At 35.9% G+C, this 18656-nt stretch overlaps 7 protein-coding genes across 9 annotated transcripts; 6 read left to right on the top strand and 1 right to left on the bottom strand.

The window, feature by feature from the left end:
* LOC104702589 lies at positions 120 to 1899 on the top strand. The gene is made up of 3 exons (XM_010418474.1): positions 120 to 216; positions 694 to 894; positions 1492 to 1899. The coding sequence occupies exons 2-3, from the start codon at positions 713 to 715 to the stop codon at positions 1676 to 1678; spliced, it is 369 nt and encodes a 122-aa protein (XP_010416776.1). The 5' UTR covers positions 120 to 216; positions 694 to 712; the 3' UTR covers positions 1679 to 1899.
* On the top strand, positions 2242 to 4048 carry LOC104702580 (phospholipase A2-beta-like). The gene is made up of 4 exons (XM_010418463.2): positions 2242 to 2393; positions 2698 to 2734; positions 2825 to 2944; positions 3597 to 4048. Exons 1-4 carry the CDS (start codon positions 2322 to 2324, stop codon positions 3794 to 3796), a joined length of 429 nt encoding a protein of 142 aa, XP_010416765.1. The 5' UTR covers positions 2242 to 2321; the 3' UTR covers positions 3797 to 4048.
* On the top strand, positions 6524 to 10616 carry LOC104702567. Its single transcript, XM_010418443.2, has 8 exons — positions 6524 to 6814; positions 6999 to 7131; positions 7274 to 7377; positions 7476 to 7650; positions 7733 to 7867; positions 7957 to 8200; positions 8286 to 10408; positions 10527 to 10616. The coding sequence occupies exons 1-7, from the start codon at positions 6774 to 6776 to the stop codon at positions 10280 to 10282; spliced, it is 2829 nt and encodes a 942-aa protein (XP_010416745.1). The 5' UTR covers positions 6524 to 6773; the 3' UTR covers positions 10283 to 10408; positions 10527 to 10616.
* LOC104702574 (40S ribosomal protein S15a-2-like) lies at positions 10481 to 11732 on the bottom strand. The gene is made up of 3 exons (XM_010418456.1): positions 11531 to 11732; positions 10820 to 10980; positions 10481 to 10741 (listed from the first exon to the last, which is right to left on the bottom strand). Exons 1-3 carry the CDS (start codon positions 11658 to 11660, stop codon positions 10643 to 10645), a joined length of 390 nt encoding a protein of 129 aa, XP_010416758.1. The 5' UTR covers positions 11661 to 11732; the 3' UTR covers positions 10481 to 10642.
* On the top strand, positions 11836 to 13364 carry LOC104702557 (60S ribosomal protein L28-1). 2 transcript variants are annotated; one of them, XM_010418431.2, is made up of 4 exons: positions 11836 to 11936; positions 12086 to 12242; positions 12689 to 12852; positions 13057 to 13356. In XM_010418431.2, the coding sequence occupies exons 2-4, from the start codon at positions 12095 to 12097 to the stop codon at positions 13174 to 13176; spliced, it is 432 nt and encodes a 143-aa protein (XP_010416733.1). In that variant the 5' UTR covers positions 11836 to 11936; positions 12086 to 12094; the 3' UTR covers positions 13177 to 13356. The 2 variants fall into 2 exon arrangements, with proteins under 2 accessions (XP_010416733.1, XP_019084932.1); XM_019229387.1 differs by having other exon boundaries at positions 11851 to 11936; positions 12093 to 12242; positions 13057 to 13364.
* Positions 13817 to 14780, top strand: LOC104702529 (60S ribosomal protein L31-1-like). The gene is made up of 2 exons (XM_010418391.1): positions 13817 to 13985; positions 14372 to 14780. The coding sequence occupies exons 1-2, from the start codon at positions 13906 to 13908 to the stop codon at positions 14649 to 14651; spliced, it is 360 nt and encodes a 119-aa protein (XP_010416693.1). The 5' UTR covers positions 13817 to 13905; the 3' UTR covers positions 14652 to 14780.
* LOC104702538 lies at positions 14906 to 17459 on the top strand. Of its 2 annotated transcripts, none has more exons than XM_010418413.2 (5): positions 14906 to 15401; positions 15578 to 15691; positions 15788 to 15847; positions 15926 to 16986; positions 17078 to 17459. In XM_010418413.2, the coding sequence occupies exons 4-5, from the start codon at positions 16330 to 16332 to the stop codon at positions 17342 to 17344; spliced, it is 924 nt and encodes a 307-aa protein (XP_010416715.1). In that variant the 5' UTR covers positions 14906 to 15401; positions 15578 to 15691; positions 15788 to 15847; positions 15926 to 16329; the 3' UTR covers positions 17345 to 17459. Both variants share the same exon structure in this region, with proteins under 2 accessions (XP_010416715.1, XP_010416724.1).

Here is an 18656-nt window from a genome sequence, read left to right as displayed (position 1 = left end):
GATTTAGGGTTTTAGGATACGAATCTATTGTACGGTTCTGTTTCAGCCGCCGGTTCAATTTCTTTAATCGACAAGACAAACCGGTCTGGTATATACCGATTCGGTTCGGTTATTCTAATATAAGCTGAAATTAATTTTAGAAATTGGAGCAAAAAGAAGAAGAAGAGAAAGTTAGGATTGTGACGCTGGTGGTGTGAGTGGCGAGCACGGCGGAAGGTACGGCAACTTGCTCACGATCACCGATTCAGTCTTCTTTTGATTTCGCTTTTAGGATTCATGTTTATATCTACAAGTCTTCTTCTTTCTTTTGGATTTTGGCTTTATAAGGGTTTAAAGTCTGTTTTTATATGTGATTTGAGTCTCAGATCTAATTTGGAATCTCTTCACTACGATAATGCTTTGTGGGTTTTGAATTGCTTAGTTTGTCTATTATTTGAACTCGGTCGATCTGTTTCTCTGGAATTGGGGACTAGGGTTTTAGTGATTTAGCTTTGATATGTGTGAATTTTATGAAAAGTCTTGTGCTTTTGGGATGACTTGGTTCTGAGAATACATTTTTTTTCAATTCCCGTAATGAATCATGAATTTGAATATGATTGCTTTCGAAACTTTGGAATTGTACATATTGATGAGCTAATCTCTCTTGCTTGAGTTTGATTTCTGACTCTAAACTGGAGTTGTGTAATTTTGAAGGACTCTGTGATTGTGAAACATGGCATCAAAATTGGTACAACTTCAGTCAAAGGCATGTCAGGCTACAAAGTTTGTGACCAGGCATGGGAGTTCCTACTACAAGCAATTGTTGGAGCAGAACAAGCAATTCATTCAAGAGCCTGCTTCTATTGAGAAGTGCAACGAATTGTCTAAGCAATTGCTCTACACTCGTCTTGCTAGGTCATTACCTTTTCTTTCTCTCTTTTTCTCTGGACATATTCCCAAGTGCCATGCTCTAGCCTCTACAGTCAGTGTTGCTGAGATCTTTTTCCTCAGACTATCTTTTATGAAACATTAATCTTCAGATAATGTTGCGGAAATGGATTTGCAGTAGTCAGCCTTTTTGCCTTGTAGACTTTGATAGAACTGAAAAAGATATGCTTGAGGATTTTGGTGTTAGATTTCCAAGGGTCATGCTCTAGATTTTGGGTTGCTGAGATTTTTTTGGAGCATTAATCTTCAGATAATGCTGAGGGAATGGATTTGCAATTTTGCATTACTCGCGAGTAGTTAGCCTTATTGCCTTACAGAATTCGTAGAACTGAAAAAAATATGCTTGAGAACTTAGGTAGTTTTTGTCCTCGAAGGAATTAAGCTGGCAAATCTCTGATGATTGGGTTACTCTTTGTGCCTGTCATGTTTTTACTGCCCCGGTTACACAGTCTATGATCGACTGTGTGTTTTCACTATCAGTTTTGTAGGAAATTTGGCTTTTGGTAAATTGCAATCTTGATTATATAGCTAAGCTAATACTCACTCTTGTTACGAATTACACAGCATTCCAGGGCGCTATGAAACATTTTGGAAAGAAGTAGACTACGCAAAGAACTTAATGAAGAACAGAGCGAATCTGAAGGTGGAAGATGTAGGGATCGGTGCATTGTTTGGCTTAGAATGCTTTGCTTGGTTTTGCGCGGGTGAAATCGTCGGCAGAGGATTCACTTTCACCGGCTACTACCCTTGAAATTGAGACAACAGCAATGTCGCTGGAATATCTTTCCCGGTGCATCATGTAACTCCCCTCCATATGATCCTCTCACTGAACTATATATACTTCCTCGAATCCAATTTATATTTTCAGTCTTTTCCTGAAACAGAAGTTTTGGAGCTAAGGAAAAAAAAAACCATTTTGGTAAAGCTCTTAATAAAAGAAATTGAGAAAAATGCATTTGAAGCATCAGAGAATTTTAACTTTTTTATATATCAAGTGGTTGTGAATAACCTTTTTTGAAAAAAAATGTAGTAAAAAAAATAAAGAATTACCAAACCAAAAAAGAAAAATTGTATAGAAAATGTTATTTTGAAGAATTTATGATAAGGTGACTGTTAATTGGTAAAATTAAAAACAAATATTTACGGATTGCAGTTAAGAAATTGTACTAAATATAAATATTTAATACATTTGTTTTGACTTTGACTCAAGATAATAATATATTAATTTAACTCAAAATCTCAGCGACAAAATATTCAAAAAAAATAAATAAAAAATCGAAGACCAATGAGATCTTAAGGAGACCCAATTGAAACTGTGGCCATCATAATCCGAAACCTTAGCGAAGAAGACAAGGAACGATTTACCCTAAAACATCTACGAGACGACGACGGTGATGATTCGCACTTCTCTGATGCGTTTCGCGGCGGCTTTCTTCATCGTCCTCGTCGGTGTCGTCCGCAGCGAGGTTCGATTTGGTTCTCTGTGTTTTCTCTGTGAATCTTTAGTTTCCATAATTAGACATAAATGAATCACATTCTTGTGATTATTAGCTTATCACATTGAAAATTAATTTGAAACCCCTGCCAAAAAATCTGATTTTGACAATGCTTTTGCTAACTTCACTTGCCTCTGCTGATTTCTGAGAGAAAACTCAACACTTTTAATGTTTTTTTTTTTTGTGTCTGTGTTTTATTGTTTCTTGTGATAATTTCAAATAATGAATTGATTTCTTTTTTCTGTCTTGTTGTTGAATCAAATTGTTGTTACAGGAGTGTGCGAGAAGATGCATTGCACAGAATTGTGACAGTAAGATTACATTTTTCTTCTCAAGTTTCCCTTTGTTTTTTTTTAGCTTACTCATCATCATATGTATGTTTTATATCTTTTTTTTTTCAGCTCTCTCTATTCGATATGGGAAGTATTGTGGGATTGGACATTCTGGTTGTCCTGGTGAGGGGCCTTGTGATGATCTTGATGCTTGTTGTATGGTCCATGACAGTTGTGTTGAGTCAAAAGGTACTAATATCAATTAAGAACTTCGATTCCTTTACCGCTCTGTTTTACTTACATGCATCTGAACGAAAAGAAATAGTCACTGTTCTTAGGGTCATGTGCCGGGAATTGAGATGTAGTTTTGATATTATCATCTGGTAAAGTTCACGTTGGCCAAAATTGGGTTTAGTTTTGTAACCCTTGGAGAAGAATGATATGCCCAATAGGCCTCTGTTAAAAGAGTGAGGTAAACTGAAATTAACATCTGTAACTACAGATTCAGTATGAATGTAACTTGTCTTGATTAGAACTTGTACCTGAGAACCATCAGGCTCTGATGATCTTTAAGTGACTCTACTGCTTTAGGGATCTTCTTTTGTTTGCCTTGTTGCTTTGATTCATTGTTCTTGAGCTATACTTTTTAACGGATTCAAAATGCTAAAATTTTGGTCTTGAATTGTCACGGTTGTTCTGAAACCTTTATTTATTTGTTTAATATGACGTAGATATTTGCAAAATAAGTGGTCATAGCTTTAGAGATTTGAAACATATTACCATGTGTCATTCTTCTTAGGCTATAAGTCTTGATGGAGTCAAATGCTAAATATTTGGTCTTAAATTGTCATGTTTACGCTGAAACCTTTTCGACTTTTCGTATTTGTTTCCCATTTTTCAGGTATGACCAACATAAGCTGCCATAAGAAGTTCCAGCGATGCGTAAGCAGGCTAAGCAAAGCGATAAAACAGTCCAAAAACAAAAAGGTTGGGTTTTCCACTCAATGCCCTTATTCAGTAGTAATACCTACAGTGAATCAAGGAATGGATATTGGGATCTTATTCAGTCAGTTAGGTAATGATATGAAAGTAGAGCTTTGAGTTTTGCTGTTCTCATATACTCTGGTCTTGGAGGCATCACATTGGTGTTGGAACTTGGAACTAAAAGCTTACCTCATAATTTTTTTATACTGATTGATGATAACCTTAATTATTGGAATTGCAAGTCGCTGATAGGTTTTAGCGTAAGTCAAACACCATTGAATGATTTAACATGTAAATCTTGGACGCATGTATGAAGCAATGGCACTCCGTGAATCTTATGCTATATACTAAGCAAGTTTTGATCGGAAACTCCTCTTTACTCTTTTGTTAGAATTATGACTATCAAGCTATTACTACAATCAACAAAAGAAACTTTAGTTACAATTCTACTTCTCTATCAAGCGATAAAGAAGCTAAGTAGAACTGTAGAAGCCTCCTCATTAAGATTTTGTGTCACCGAAGACGTTGTTCCAACCTTTTGCACGTTCTTCTACTTCTTTATCAAACTCCACAATCACGAGATCCTCGAATTCAGATAGTTTCGCGGACACATAGCCGCTATTTCATCATCATAAAACATAGTCGCGAAATCTGCCAATTCATGGAGCTTCTATCACAGCTTTTCATGTCATATGTCGTCATTATTGTAATCGGACCTAAACTCGAGTTATAATAGCTAGCGTGGGTAAGAAGTAAATTAGATAGATAAAGAGAACGGGAATGAGAAAGAAAGAGCTGTAGTCAAACTTAGGCAAAGATTTTTATTATTTTCCTCTGTTCATTAGCTTAGCACAAAAGTTTTGTTTTTGGGTAAGAAGCTTAGTACAAAAGTTTAGCTATTGTAATTACTAATTATATATTATTGAGTGCTCCTTCTTCATTTCACACTCTTAATAGATACAGTATATACTTTGATTGATTATCTTAAAAATCAAAACATAGATAAATGAATCCAAACATAAAATTTATATATATATATATAAAGTTAACTTTTCTCTCTTCTCATTCCTCCACATCAGTATCCACCTAAGTAATGCTATATATATATTTTTTTCATTTAAAAATACTATTTTAAATAATTAAATAAAACATAAGTTTTTCTTAATTTGTGTGAAACATGTATAATTCAAGTTTTTCTTAATTTGTGTGAAACATGTCAAAATGACACTCTTTGTTAAACAGAAAAAGTACTATTTAATAAATATAATTAATTAGATTAACAAACAAAAAATTAATTAAAGGCACTCTTGATGGCATGTAAAAGTTGGTGCAGGATATCCTAAATGGGTAAACCTAAACCCTGGCTTCCCCTAGAAGAAATGGGTCTTCCATTCTTCTGTGTATGTTGACCAATTTTTTGATTGGGATCAACAACTTCTAAGTTTCATAAATAACTGCTTTTCCCAGATCCTTCATCAGGGAAGTGACCGAAACCCATCTGAGTCGTTGTGTGTCGTCCTAAATGCTCCAAATTCAGAATTTCGCTGCCCTACTATGCGTACGTTGCGTGATCCGTCAACGTTGTAATATATCTGATCGCCAATATCCTACTATTGTCATTATAATTTGATGACTCCACCAAACAAACTATTTTTTTTAGAGAGATCATAGACTGTTTATATAACACATTGTTTTGTGTCTTCCCTACTCGTGTTTCTCCTTTACCCAACTAAGAAAAAAAAACTCATAATCTAAAAAAGGTTATTGTTGTACATAAAAACATAAATATAAAATTACTTTCTTTTTTTTATCATTTTAAAAAAAAAAATCTTAATTTTTTCTTATGTTTTGCTTAAGTTTTGCTCATATTTTTTATTTTTTTTATCTTTTACAATATATTTTATTTCAAATTAGATAATCATATCACACTTAGCAAAACATCTTTTGGTCCTACACAAATAAGAAATAACCCACAAGAAAATAATATTTTAATATTATGTTTAGCATTTTGGTAGCTCACATATTATTGGTCTTAAAATTATCAAAGATAATTTACATAGTTATAAGATATCATAGAATTCTTCTAGTAAGAAAACATCATACCTATGGCTTCTAAAACATTGTTGTCACATAACTAAATTGTCAATATTATTACAAGAAAAATTAAGTTGACTAGGAGTCTAGATCAATAAAACATAGATAAAGTTCAAACTTATAGCCTAAAACATAGATAAATGAATCCAAACATATAAATATTACATATAATACAGTATTTCTAATCTATATGAAACTTCTATCAATATCATTAAAGTTCTGTAATAATTATATTTTTGTTTTTAATCTATTTTATTTTATGAACTTTGGTTATATATAAGTGGTTGGATATTGATAAGATAAAGAAACCAAATTAATTAAAACAATATTCAGAATCATCCAAATAGTATTAGGGGTTGGACTTGGATAATGAATAATTCCAAGAAACGATATAACAAAAGATATAGATCATATAAATAAACTAAATAAAAATATATACATGGTTATATTTATTTAATTTAACATCAAAATAGATTCTTAATACATCAATGACCTTTGACCAAAAAGAAAACATGTTAATATCCAAAGGAAACATAAAAATTCAAACGGGAAGTTTGAAAGTAAATAATCTTATGCACTTTCCAATAAATCAAATATATATGTAGTTCCTACCAAAAAATAAATCATATATATATAGAAAGAATATTAAAGTCAGCCCCCACGGTATGTATCTATTTCGTGGAACGTGCACCGCTACACAGAGGATCCTTCCTTAACATATATAGTAATGGTTTCGCGCAGACTCCAACCTAATTAATTTCAATATTTTAATTTCTTTCATCTTCTTCTTCTTCTTCTCCTCTATATATCAAATCTTTTTACGTTTCTTCTTCTTTGGTATAGAGGTCCCCGCGAATAATTCCAATCTTTTCAGATCATAGATTAGATTTGCGTCTCACCTAATTTCACAAGCCAATAAACCCTAATTTAGTGATCTACCTGATTCGATCAAAGTTCCGATTTCTTTTTTTTTTTTCCTTGTGCTAAAATATAGTTTTCCATGAAGAAGGTGCTTAATAGAGGTTTTAAGCCTGCTAAATGGTAAAATTCTATTCTGGGTTTCTCTTCTTTTCCTTTCTATCTTCTTGCTGTTTCAGATTATGTTTCAACAACATCTTTAGATTCTATCTATGACCGAACCTTTTTGGTTTCAGATCACCGGTTGTGTTTTGGTTTTGATTTATGTATTTGGTTGGTGTTGATTTATTGTTTTGATGCAATGCAGCAAGACAGCTATGCAGATGGCGAATTCACGGCTCAAGATACTCAAGAACAAAAAGGAGATTCAGATTAAACAGCTTAGGAGAGAATTAGCACAATTGCTCGAGTCTGGACATACCCCTACTGCTCGAATTCGGGTAAACCAAATCTTATAAATTGCAAAATTTTGGGAATGTGGCTACTTTTTTTGAAGTATTATTATAGAATCTTCTGAGTTTCACTTGTTTGTTTGTTTGATGGAAATTGGGAATGTGGTTTATTTTTTTTTATTTTTATCAGGTGGAACATGTGGTTAGGGAAGAGAAGACAATGGCTGCTTATGAGCTCATTGGCATATATTGTGAACTTCTTGTTGTTCGTTTGGGTGTTATCGAGTCTCAAAAGTAAGAAAGATTTGAACTTTATAACTTTGACTCACTCTTCATTGCTGTTGTGTTTGTTTTTTCCTAATGTATTGATCGTTTGTGATATTATACTTCAGGAACTGCCCCATTGATTTGAAAGAAGCTGTCTCGAGTGTCTTATTTGCTTCCCAGAGGTTATCATCAGATGTCCCTGAGCTCTCAGAAATCGTTAAGCAATTCACTACCAAGTACGGGAAGGATTTTGCTACGTCTGCTATTGAGTTGCGTCCAGATTCTGGTGTGAGTCGCCTGGTAAGTTTCTGCGTCTTCTATAATCTTTGATGGTGGTTTTGTATCTATGAACCTTTCTTGATTGTGATTGTTATCTTTCTAGCTGGTGGAAAAATTGTCTGCCAAAGCCCCCGATGGTCCAACTAAGGTCAAAATTCTGATGGCAATCGCTGAGGAGCATAATGTCGTCTGGGAGGCACAATCTTTTGTTGAACCAGATCCAAAAGATGCGCTGTTGGTAAGTGTAATCACATTTCAGTGGAAAGGCATCAGTTGTTTGTTATTTCTACTTGCTAGTGTTAAACCTGTACGTTGCTTCTGTTTTAGAATGGAGCAAGCTCGTTTCAGCCAGCGAGTACTATGAACATGGACTCATCTATAAAATCAAACAAGGAACAGCCTCCAAACGTTCAAGCTCCAACCACTGTCAATGCTCAACATGGATCAAGTGAAAGAAGACATCATTCCCCAGAGAACTCGTATGCAAATGGTGGAAGATCTTCAAGCCGTGCCAATATTGTTACTTCTGGGAAGGCTGATGACTACTATCATCCAGATCCAAGACCTTCTCGTAAGCGTTGTTTTTTTTTTCTGCTGTTTCTGTATTTGTTTTTTGATTGAATCATTTAACGGAGTTGTTTTGTTTTGTTTGACAGGTTCTAGGACTGATGAAGGAGAGTGTAGAAATCCAAATCATGGCTATGAAAATTCATCTTCAAGAAGAAATCATAGGTGGGAAACAGAATTTGTTGATTCTACAGATGCTGCACGTGCCGCTGCTGAAGCTGCTGAGAGAGCAAGTTTCGCTGCAAGAGCAGCTGCTAAACTTTCGAGCAAAGAAAGGATGACGAGGCAGGATACATCGGAGTCGCATATATCCTCTGCATCTGTAAATCTTAGAAACGAGCCGTCACATCGACGTAACAGATCTAATGTACAATGTGAAAGCTTTCCTGAAGAACAACACTCGCCAAGACCGAATAATAGGATGCAGTATGAAGATATGGGCAGAACTCGGCAAGATAGCTATGGTAGGGCAAAGGAATCTGATGTTCATCTTGTACATCAGCCATCAGATAGACATCCCCTGGAGATTTCGAGAAATAACGGTTCCTTCGGTGAAAAAAGTAGAGAGAAGCAGCCAAGCAAGGATGAGACGGATTTAAATTTTGGTCACCCTGAAGATGTTTACCTCATGAAGCAGTCAAGTCGGACTTCATCGCATTCACACTCGAGCAATTATTCTGATGAGGATGTCAATGGCTCAGATAATATAAAGTCACCGAGCATTGTGGAGGAAAACATTTTTGCCACTTATGATGATCACCAATCTCAAAGCAGCTTTAAAGATACAGACACCCATTATCATGGACATGATGATGCTACAGCTGCTGATACTTATGATGACTATAGTTCATTTTTTGATAAACCTAAATTCGACGCTGGTGATAATCAATATCAAGATGAAATTGATCATGGTGTGGGATTCTCATTGCTTGGCAGCAAAACATCTGCGTCAGCGGCTTCCTGGAGCTTCAAAGGAGACCATAGTAAGTCTCATGAAGAACACAGCCGCTCGCGGTCACAAGTTTACCAAGAGAACACAAGTTCCCCATTATTTGATGATGTCTCTACAAGTCCTCCGGCTGCTTACCATGAGCCTGATCCACATACCAGGTTTGACGATTATGGTCCAGATTCAGAAAGCGACAGTGATCAGCCAAAACATAGAGGCAAAGTTTCTGGAAATGTGCATGAGAAGGGGAATCTGACATCTGATCGATCTCATGAATTTAAAGTCTCTGATTCTGCTGGACACGAATTTTTCCCTTTAGACACAGAAGAACACAAAGATAATTCGAGGACACGAGAAGAATCAGATTCAGAGTCAGAGCCTCAGCTTGGTTTGAGGCTTGGAGCTTTGGCCGGTGGATTTAGGAACAAAAAGACACTCCCACCTTACAGAATGAGTCCGGCATTGTCCAAGTCTGACAAGGAGTATATCCAAACAGATGATTCTGGCCAGTCTAGCAGAAAAGATCTTTACAGTAAGAAAGCAAGTAACACCGAGATGAGACCAAGTTTTTTGCCTCCTCATCCATCTTCTAGTGATGAAGACGACTCAGACATGCAACTTCCAGGAAGAACAGAAACAAAATCTGATTCCTTATTTAGTCATTCCCGTGTCAACCAGGATGACTTAGAGGAAGAAAAACTCCCAACTCGTTCTTCTTCAAGAAGTCAAGAGAGGACACATAAGCCATCAACGGGAGTGAGAGATTACAAGAGAATGAACTTGAAGATGCCAGTTTCAGCATCGTCTGAAGATGAGGAAGACATGGAAAGAGAGGCTGCACGCATCAATGTCATGCCAAATAAACCAACCGGGTTCTCTCCAAGGACAAAGGGCCAAGCAAAAGCTCATGAGAAACATTCATTCCCTGTGACAACGAAGAAAACTGACAAAGAGCCTCATGATCAGCCATCTCCAAGGCACCAGACTGTAACTTCAAGCCCTGTTCCACAAACTGTAAAATCACCGGATCCAGAAACCCCATCAAGGGAGAGAGCTAGTCACGTTCATCCCAACCTCCCAGAATATGACGATATCTTTGCAAGGCTCGGGGCCCTTCGTGCTTCTAATCGACGCTAAATCTACCCATCTTGTCCATCCGTTCATATATATCTTCTTTGCCACAGAGATCAGTCCCCACTCATTCTTTACTCATGACTGAATTTGATATCCTTACACATTGACATTATACAGATTGAAGCAGTGGTATGATTCTGCTAAGTCTTGATTGGTTTTCTTTGTCTGTTTTATTTTTTCGTGTGTATAGACAGAACAATAGAAATAAAATTTTGTTCACTAAAATACCATTGTGCTAAAATTGCAGTGCAAGAAACAAACAAACAATGTGAACAAAGCCAGGCAAATGTCATGTCCTCACAGGATTTCGACATGTCAAAGTCCCTTGATTAGAGGTTTCTTTCTGTTTTCGATATCGGCGATTCAATGAAAGAAACCAAGAACCTGACCACCCACATTCCGTTTAATAGCCTCTTCATGGTCCAAAATGCCATCAGGAGTTGTAATCACAACATAACCCCACTGCAAATAACAAATTAGAGAAGGTTTAAGTTACTGCTACTATTAGTTAGCATATTCGAAAGTAAGGCAAAACCAGACCTGGCGTGTTGGAAGTGTGCGTTCTGTGTATTGCCCGATCTCGTTTGCCTTGACGTCCTGCCTGTAAGTGAGAGCTTTGCAATCATTAACCCTTCCTTGTAGATCAACAGTTATTCTTCCAACTCTGTGTGGATCATGAACTTGAAAGTTCTTGATGTACCCTATACATCCACATGCATTATGTAAAGTTACAGACAATTACCCGATTCTGTAAACGCAGTTTGAGCATACCAATGCTAAAACTATCAACTTTTAAGAGAACTACTTGACTAAAATACTCAAAACACAAGCAACGCAAGCGCAGATCGAAACAAGCGTAAGTTCAACTAGAAAACTGGGGAAATGGAGCAGATATGCCTTTCTTCAACCATAGACCAAGATGTGAAATATCCATAAGTGTCGAAAAAAACAAAGCTTTATCCTTGGGCAATGTAATCAACCAAGAATAAAGCTCTATCTTTGAACAATGTTACCAGTTGGAAATCACATAATTACAATGCTTGAGCTATACGTGTTAGGGTCAGCTGAAGGACTATAAATTAATCATACAGAAACAAAAACACAGAACAAAACAGATACTTTACCACAAGGTCTAACAACCAAGTGTCGATGGAAACTGATAAATCTAAGCAAGTATATGGAAGAATAGGGAGATGAAATTGAAACCCAATTGGACCAGAAGAAAGCAGAAGTTAAAAAACAAAATCTAACCTTTCTCCTTCATGATTTTGAGAAATGAAGACATAACAGTAGAGACAGGCCTCAGCTCCACCGAAGCTTTCCCTCGCTTCTCCGCATTTACAATCGTTCTCAACGCATCGTTCAGTATTCTCCTCCCCATTGTTACAAAATTCTACAATCGAATGATCTATAAAACCCTCAAACCTCACTAGAGAGACCAAATGGGTTTAGTTTTCAACGTTTCTCAAACTTGGCATTTCTCGATATTATTGTTATCTTTAGGGGTATTATAGACTTTTACACAAATAATACACGAGCTAGGGTTTTATCATTTTCTGAGGTCATATATAAATATAGCTCCATCGTAGTTCTCACAAAAGCTCCGGCGCCACCATTAAAAACCAAGTCGCTCTATCTCTCTCAGCGAAATCGCACGGTGAGCTTAATCGATCCTCTCGCAGCTGTTGTTGTCGTTTCTATCAGTCAGATCTATTACGGCCGTGCTCCTTTAGTGATTCGATCTGTTCATTTTATCTGTATTGATTGATTAATTAGTATCCATCCTTGCTTGCTTGATTTGGGTAGGGTTTAGAAATGGCGACAGTTCCAGGACAATTGATCTGGGAGATCGTGAAGAAGAACAACTGTTTCTTGGTGAAACAGTTCGGTAGAGGAAACTCCAAGGTTCAATTCAGCAAGGAGACTAACAATCTCGCCAACGTTCACTCCTACAAGCACTCTGGTATATTTCTTGTCTTTACTCTCTTGGAAATTTGATTACTGTCTGTTGGATTGGGAATTTAAGTATCTTAAGATAAGACACTTTGGTTGATTCTTCAAATAGACTGTTTTAGATTGGTTTATGCACAATGTAGAAGATGTATGCGTCTGCGTTCTCAAACATAAGACTATGTAACTGTAATGTATGGTTTAGTTACTTAAAAGTGACTGTGAAATGTGATTGCTTTCATACAATGTAGTCGTTTTTTAAAATCCGTTGATTGAGCATTCAATGGGAATCTGATTACTTTACTAAATGTATTGTATGAAATTGATTTCTGTCATGAAATTTGTTGTTTTCTTTACTAGGGTTTCTAATAGACTTTTGTTTGGATTCTTGAACCCAAAATTTGAAATTTACTTATAGAACTAGTCTTAAGTTTTTAAATTTTTCATTGTGGCGTTAAGGTCTTGCAAACAAAAAGACTGTGACCATCCAGGCCGCTGACAAGGATCAAGCTGTTGTGCTCGCCACCACCAAGACCAAGAAGCAGAACAAGCCTAAGATCTCTGTCAACAAGTCTATCCTGAAGAAGGAATTCCCCAGGATGTCCAAGGCTGTTACTAACCAGGTATTATTCAATTTTTCACCACTGTTGATGTTTGTTTCTATGTTTATGGTGTGCTTATGGTTACAGCTCTGAGATCTAGAATATGTTTGTGTTCTTTACGAGTTAATCTGATGGTAAATTTGCATGTTGAATAGATATTATTAGAAGGCCTTGTGCTTTGATGGTGATCTAAAGAAATTTTGTTGTCTGAAATGAATTATATAGGTGGTGGACAACTACTACAGGCCAGACTTGAAGAAAGCAGCTCTTGCTAGACTCAGTGTCATCAGCAAAGGCCTTAGGGTTGCCAAGTCCGGTGCCAAGCAAAGAAACAGACAAGCTTAAGCTTAAGTTTTTTTTTCCAAAATATGTTTTTTTTTGAAGTAAGAGATTTTTGCTGAACAGGTTTTTATCTAAGTTTTATTTGTTGATGTTGAACCATAACGCCATGCACCTCCTTTTCATTATCCCTTTCCAAAAGGAGTTAGATGTTTTCCGTATTATGATCATATTTCTTGTGTTTCATTTTGTTAGATCTTTATCTTTAATCAAGAATTTGCTTTAGCCTAAATTCTAGATTTTATAATAAATCATATGATCTGAGTCTTGCTGATCTGAATCGAAATGATGTGAAAAATGAATCATAATAAAATTATTCATGATGACGTTGAAAAGCCAAAAAGTGATTAAGAATCCTATACTAAAAATAGTAAAATACACATGAACTGAAATCGCAAATTCAAAAACCCTAATTATTCTTTTTTTTTTTTGTCGAGAAACCCTAATGATTCGAGTTGCATCAATATGTGATTAGTATAATATCTTGGATTTTAGATTCCCATTAGATCTCATCAAGAAAAGCAAATTTGATTTTAAGTTGAAAGAAATTGGCCAATCTTAGCATATAAGAGTGTACATTAGGCCCATAATGGGCCCAAAATTATAATATACGGAAGCTTTATATTAGGGTTTTCCTTACAGTTTCGTCTCTCGCTCGATCTGCTGCCGTCTCCAACTCCATTTTTTAAAAAAGTGTGAGAGAAAGAGAGAGAGAAGGCAGAGATCGAAGAAGAAATGGAGAAAGGTAAGGGAAGAAAGGAGGAGGTGGTTACGAGGGAGTATACTATCAATCTCCACAGGCGTCTCCATAGCTGGTAAAAACCCCAGCAAGCTTCCATACTTTTCAATCTCTCGTTTCCGGATTTCTTGAGTTCGTTCTGGGTTTAGTTGATAATGATTAGGCTCAAGTTGCAATTCTTAATTAGGGATGTGTCAAGAGCATTTGATTTTGTACAACTCCATTGAATATACTTGTGATCACCTTCGAATCAGAATGTTTCGAATCTTTGTAGAAGAAGAAGATTAGGCTTTTAGATGAGAGTAATGTTTTTAGTTGTGTTCCTTTGATTTTGTGTAACTGTTTGCTTGTTGCTTAGTTACCATTTTCCATTAAGGCGTTGTCACTATTGATCTTGTGGTTTTAGTTAGTAATGCTGAATCCTCAATGTGGTTTTTGATCATTTGAAAAAAAATGTAACAGCACATTCAAGAAGAAGGCGCCCAATGCCATTAAAGAGATCAGGAAGTTTGCATTGAAAGCAATGGGAACAAAGGACGTTAGAGTCGATGTTAAACTCAACAAGCAGATATGGAGCAAAGGTATCCGAGGCCCCCCGAGGAGAATCAGAATCCGTGTTGCCCGTAAGAGAAACGACGATGAAGATGCCAATGAAGAGTTCTTCTCTCTCGTCACAGTCGCTGAGGTTCCAGCTGAAGGACTCTCTGGTTTGGGCACTAAGGTCATCGAGGAAGACGACTGAAGAAGATTGGTCAATGTAATCACACAACCCTTATTATCTTTAGAATGAAAGACGCAAAGAGAAAGACTTTTTGCTTGTTTTGATCACTTTCCCTTTTTGGTTATATTATTTCTTATGTTTCTAGTTACAGATTTGGTGCTGATACAAGTTTGACCTTTTTTTTTTGTGTGACTTTGTTTACTTAGTAATCAAATATTTTAGGGGACCGGTTTACCATCTGATTTATCATAAGTTCAATAGATAGATAATCCACAAATCAAAGAGTAGTACACATTCTCAAGGAAGAATATAAATAAGAGATATCTAACATTTATGCCACATTTGAAACTCAACCTTTTCCAATGTACCACATTGATTCATGACAAAATGACCATTGTACCCTCCATTTGTTTGACGTTGCAAAAGTGTACATTTGTTTTTTATTAATTAAAGAGGGAGCACTTCAACTTTCTCTCGCGTCTTTTCAGTTTCGAACACGCCATTGCCCATCAGTCCAATTTCGAGTTAAAGCTATAAGACAGAAGAAGAATTGTTCGATATAGTTCACTTTAACTCTCTCTCTTCGCTTCCGTTCCGATTTGAACTTTTCTTCTTCTCAATTTTCTTTTGCTCTTTCTCTTCGACTTTCGTGGCCTCTTTATCCGAAGATCTCCTCATGCAAATCTGAAACTCGACCATGGATGAAAGCAACGAATCAATCTCGGCTAACCAGAATGTGGCGTCGCTCGATTTCGTGGTCCCAAATCACCTGTAAGTACAACACACATCCGTTTCTACCAATTATACCCTAATCGTTTCTACCCTAATCGTTTCGTGGTTAACCCTAATCGATTCTACCAATTTCGTGGTTAACCCTAATCGTTTCTACTATTTTCACTTGGCCTTAACTCTAGTCTTTTTTTTTACCCTAATCGTCGTCCCCTTAGGTTTAACCGAGATGATTTGGGAACCAACTCAGTCGCGGTGGAGAGAGACAACCAAACGTTTGGACCTACTCCCAACTTCATCCTCATACCAGAAAGTCAAGATGAGGATATTCTGTAAGTGTTTTTTCACTTACAACTAGTGGTTTCTGTTTGACAATGATCGTTGAATAGCTTCTGAAACTTGGGTTTTTGTCCACACATTGAAAACAGGTGTCCTGTCAATGATATGGGAAAAAACTCTCTTGCGGTGGATAAAGAGGACAATATTATGTAAGAATTATCTGTTTGGCGTCTTATTGACCAATTGTTGTGGACATATTTTAAAAGTTTTAGTTGTTGTCCACATAGTGACGACTGCATAAGCAATTTTGGTGTTACCGTTGATAGCTCTCCCCCAACTGGTGTTTGTGAAGTTCAACCAGCAGATGCATCTCTAAACACCGATAACACTGTCACCAACAACACAATTGAAAAACAATAGCCAAATATCCCATTTTCACAGTGTGGACCACTTCCGCGTCGTCTCTTTGCAACAAATCGGTATGCTGTTAAAGGCCGTATAAATTCGTATTCTACACCTGAGTATCTTCTCGACATTATAGAAGCGCTAGATGGATCCAGTCAGTTGAAATGGATGAAACATTCTTGTTTTGGTCGTCTTTTCAAACTTCTTGTTCGCAAGAGTTCCTTACCCGGCAAGCTTGTCCACCAATTCCTTTGTCGCTGCCTTATCACTCGGAAAAAAACATGAGATGTGGTTTGTTTATGGGGAACATCCAATCCGTTTTTCTCTGCGGGAGTTTGGTATCTTAACAGGGCTTATTTGTGGTCCACTACCTTCAGATGAAGAAGAATCATCTGCCATTGACGTTGGTCCTATATCTGATTCTGATTTCTTCCACACTCTTATTGGCCCGAACAATAGTTACACTATCCGGGAAATTGTAGACATTTTGAAGGAGGACAAGAAGTTGCCAATTGCTCGCCGTATGAATGGAGATAGGAGGCTACGATTGTGTCTTGTTGTGATTGTGGATGAGATTTTTATATGCAATTCATTTGTTGTCAGAGCTTCTAGTAAAGTGGTTAAATTGGTAGAAAATTTGGATGCTTTTGTCAAATATCCATGGGGGAGGCTTTCTTTCCTAAGGACTTTAGAGAGGGTTACACTCGGTTACGTTGTTCCTACTGCACGTGCGCTTGCCGACCAACTTTCACAATCTCACACAGCTACTCATGGTTTCACTTTGTCATTTCAACTACTTTTTTTTCATGCAATTCCACTCCTGGCAAGAATCCTACCTGATGCAGACGACGAGTTAACATTTGACGATCGTTCAATGCGTCATCTAACCCAGCTCAATCTATTTCATAATTCTAACATTCTCGAAGCAGAGAATAATCCTAATGTAAGACAATATTTTTGTCTTATAGTCTCATTTACCAGTTTATTCATCTATCCTTCAACAATTATCACTTTTACTCCCTTTCTTTTCCTAGCTTTGTGTAGAGAATATTTTACACAGCGAAGACCCACAAGACTACCAAGATTACAACTGGTATGGCACAGAGGTGGATAATACCCGCATTGATTTAATAATGAGAAAGCTGGACGATGGGCACATCTTCAAAAAAAAAAGACTGGCATGGAGGGATTCGACATTTGCTATTGATTACATGCGATGTGCCAAGAAAGAAAATAACCACACCAGCTACCAAACAAAAGAGATCCAGAGCTGCAGCCGTGAACAAAACACACCAGCCTAATCCTCAAGTCAATCCACCAGATGGATATTTTTTGAAAACTGACATAAAATCCCCTCCTTATTTAAAAAATACTAGATTTTAACTCGCGGTACACCGCGGGAAGATACATTTAAACTAAAATATGAAAATTATAAGCTGCATTTTTTTGTTAATTTTTGTTTAATTTATTTAGTGTTTAAAATTGTATAAGTGTATTTTGATAGTTAATATTAGGATTTAACCCGTAGTATACAGAGAAATAATTTACTTTTACATAATCATAATTTAATCAAGTTAATTAAATATGTCTAATATTTTAATATTGATAAATACTTTTAATGAATAATTGTGTACTACCAAAATAATGATATTTCAAATTTACATTAATACTAATCCAAACCCGTGAAGCTATATAACCCTGTGAATTTGAATGATAGACCAAAAATAAAATAAGAAGTATTGAACCGAGAGAAAAGTAAACAAAAAGAGGGAGAGAGACATTTATAAAGCATAAAAACTTTTAAAAAGTCAGCTATTTTAGACTGTTTTCCATCAGCAAAAGAACGTAGAGGTCACAATCTTATCTTTCAGCTGTGGCATGGGATGATGGGAGGCATAGGAACTGCTCCAGATTTGGTGATCACTCCATGACATCTCGACATATTTCATCACAGTTGTATATGTGCAGCTGCCAAATGAGCATAGCAAATAGGTGCATTTTTTTATGTTGCTGGTGATACTAACTTGAGAATAGGGGTCAACATTATTTATAGGTGGATATATTCAACTTATAGGTGGACATATTCAACTTAATCTCATTAATCACCACATTCAATTCTAAAATACTATAATTTTGTCCCAAATTCCTATATATAAAATCGTATAAAAACAAATTAATTAAAACAAATTAATAACTATAAAATCGCATAATATATATATGGGAATATGCCAAGTTTATATTATTAGATTAATTTTGATTGATTTTAAGTCATTAAATTTTTTAATATGATTTTATATATAGAAATTCGGGACAAAATTATTGTATTTTAGAATTGAATGTGGTGATTAATTAGGAAGATAGAAAATCAAATGTAGCTGATTTATAGGCTCCTCATAAATTTATATTTAAAATCGATTATTGTAAAGAATTTGTAGAGAGATTTTAGGAGAATGAAATTTGGAAATTTTATTTCAGATTTAATAAGGAGATAAATTAGGAAATTTTTGTTTTTGTTAATGGAAAAGAGTTGAAATGATTTTTTTTTGTTTTATAATTTTATTAAAGAAAATATTAAATTATAATGGCATGAGATGTAAATAATTTTCAACTTCA

The sequence above is a fragment of the Camelina sativa genome, chromosome 1 (genome assembly GCF_000633955.1).
Source record: "Camelina sativa cultivar DH55 chromosome 1, Cs, whole genome shotgun sequence".
Classification (NCBI taxonomy): Eukaryota; Viridiplantae; Streptophyta; class Magnoliopsida; order Brassicales; family Brassicaceae; genus Camelina; species Camelina sativa.
The sequence above is the reverse complement of the archived record's forward strand: the minus strand, read 5'-3'. Positions and strand labels throughout refer to the sequence as shown.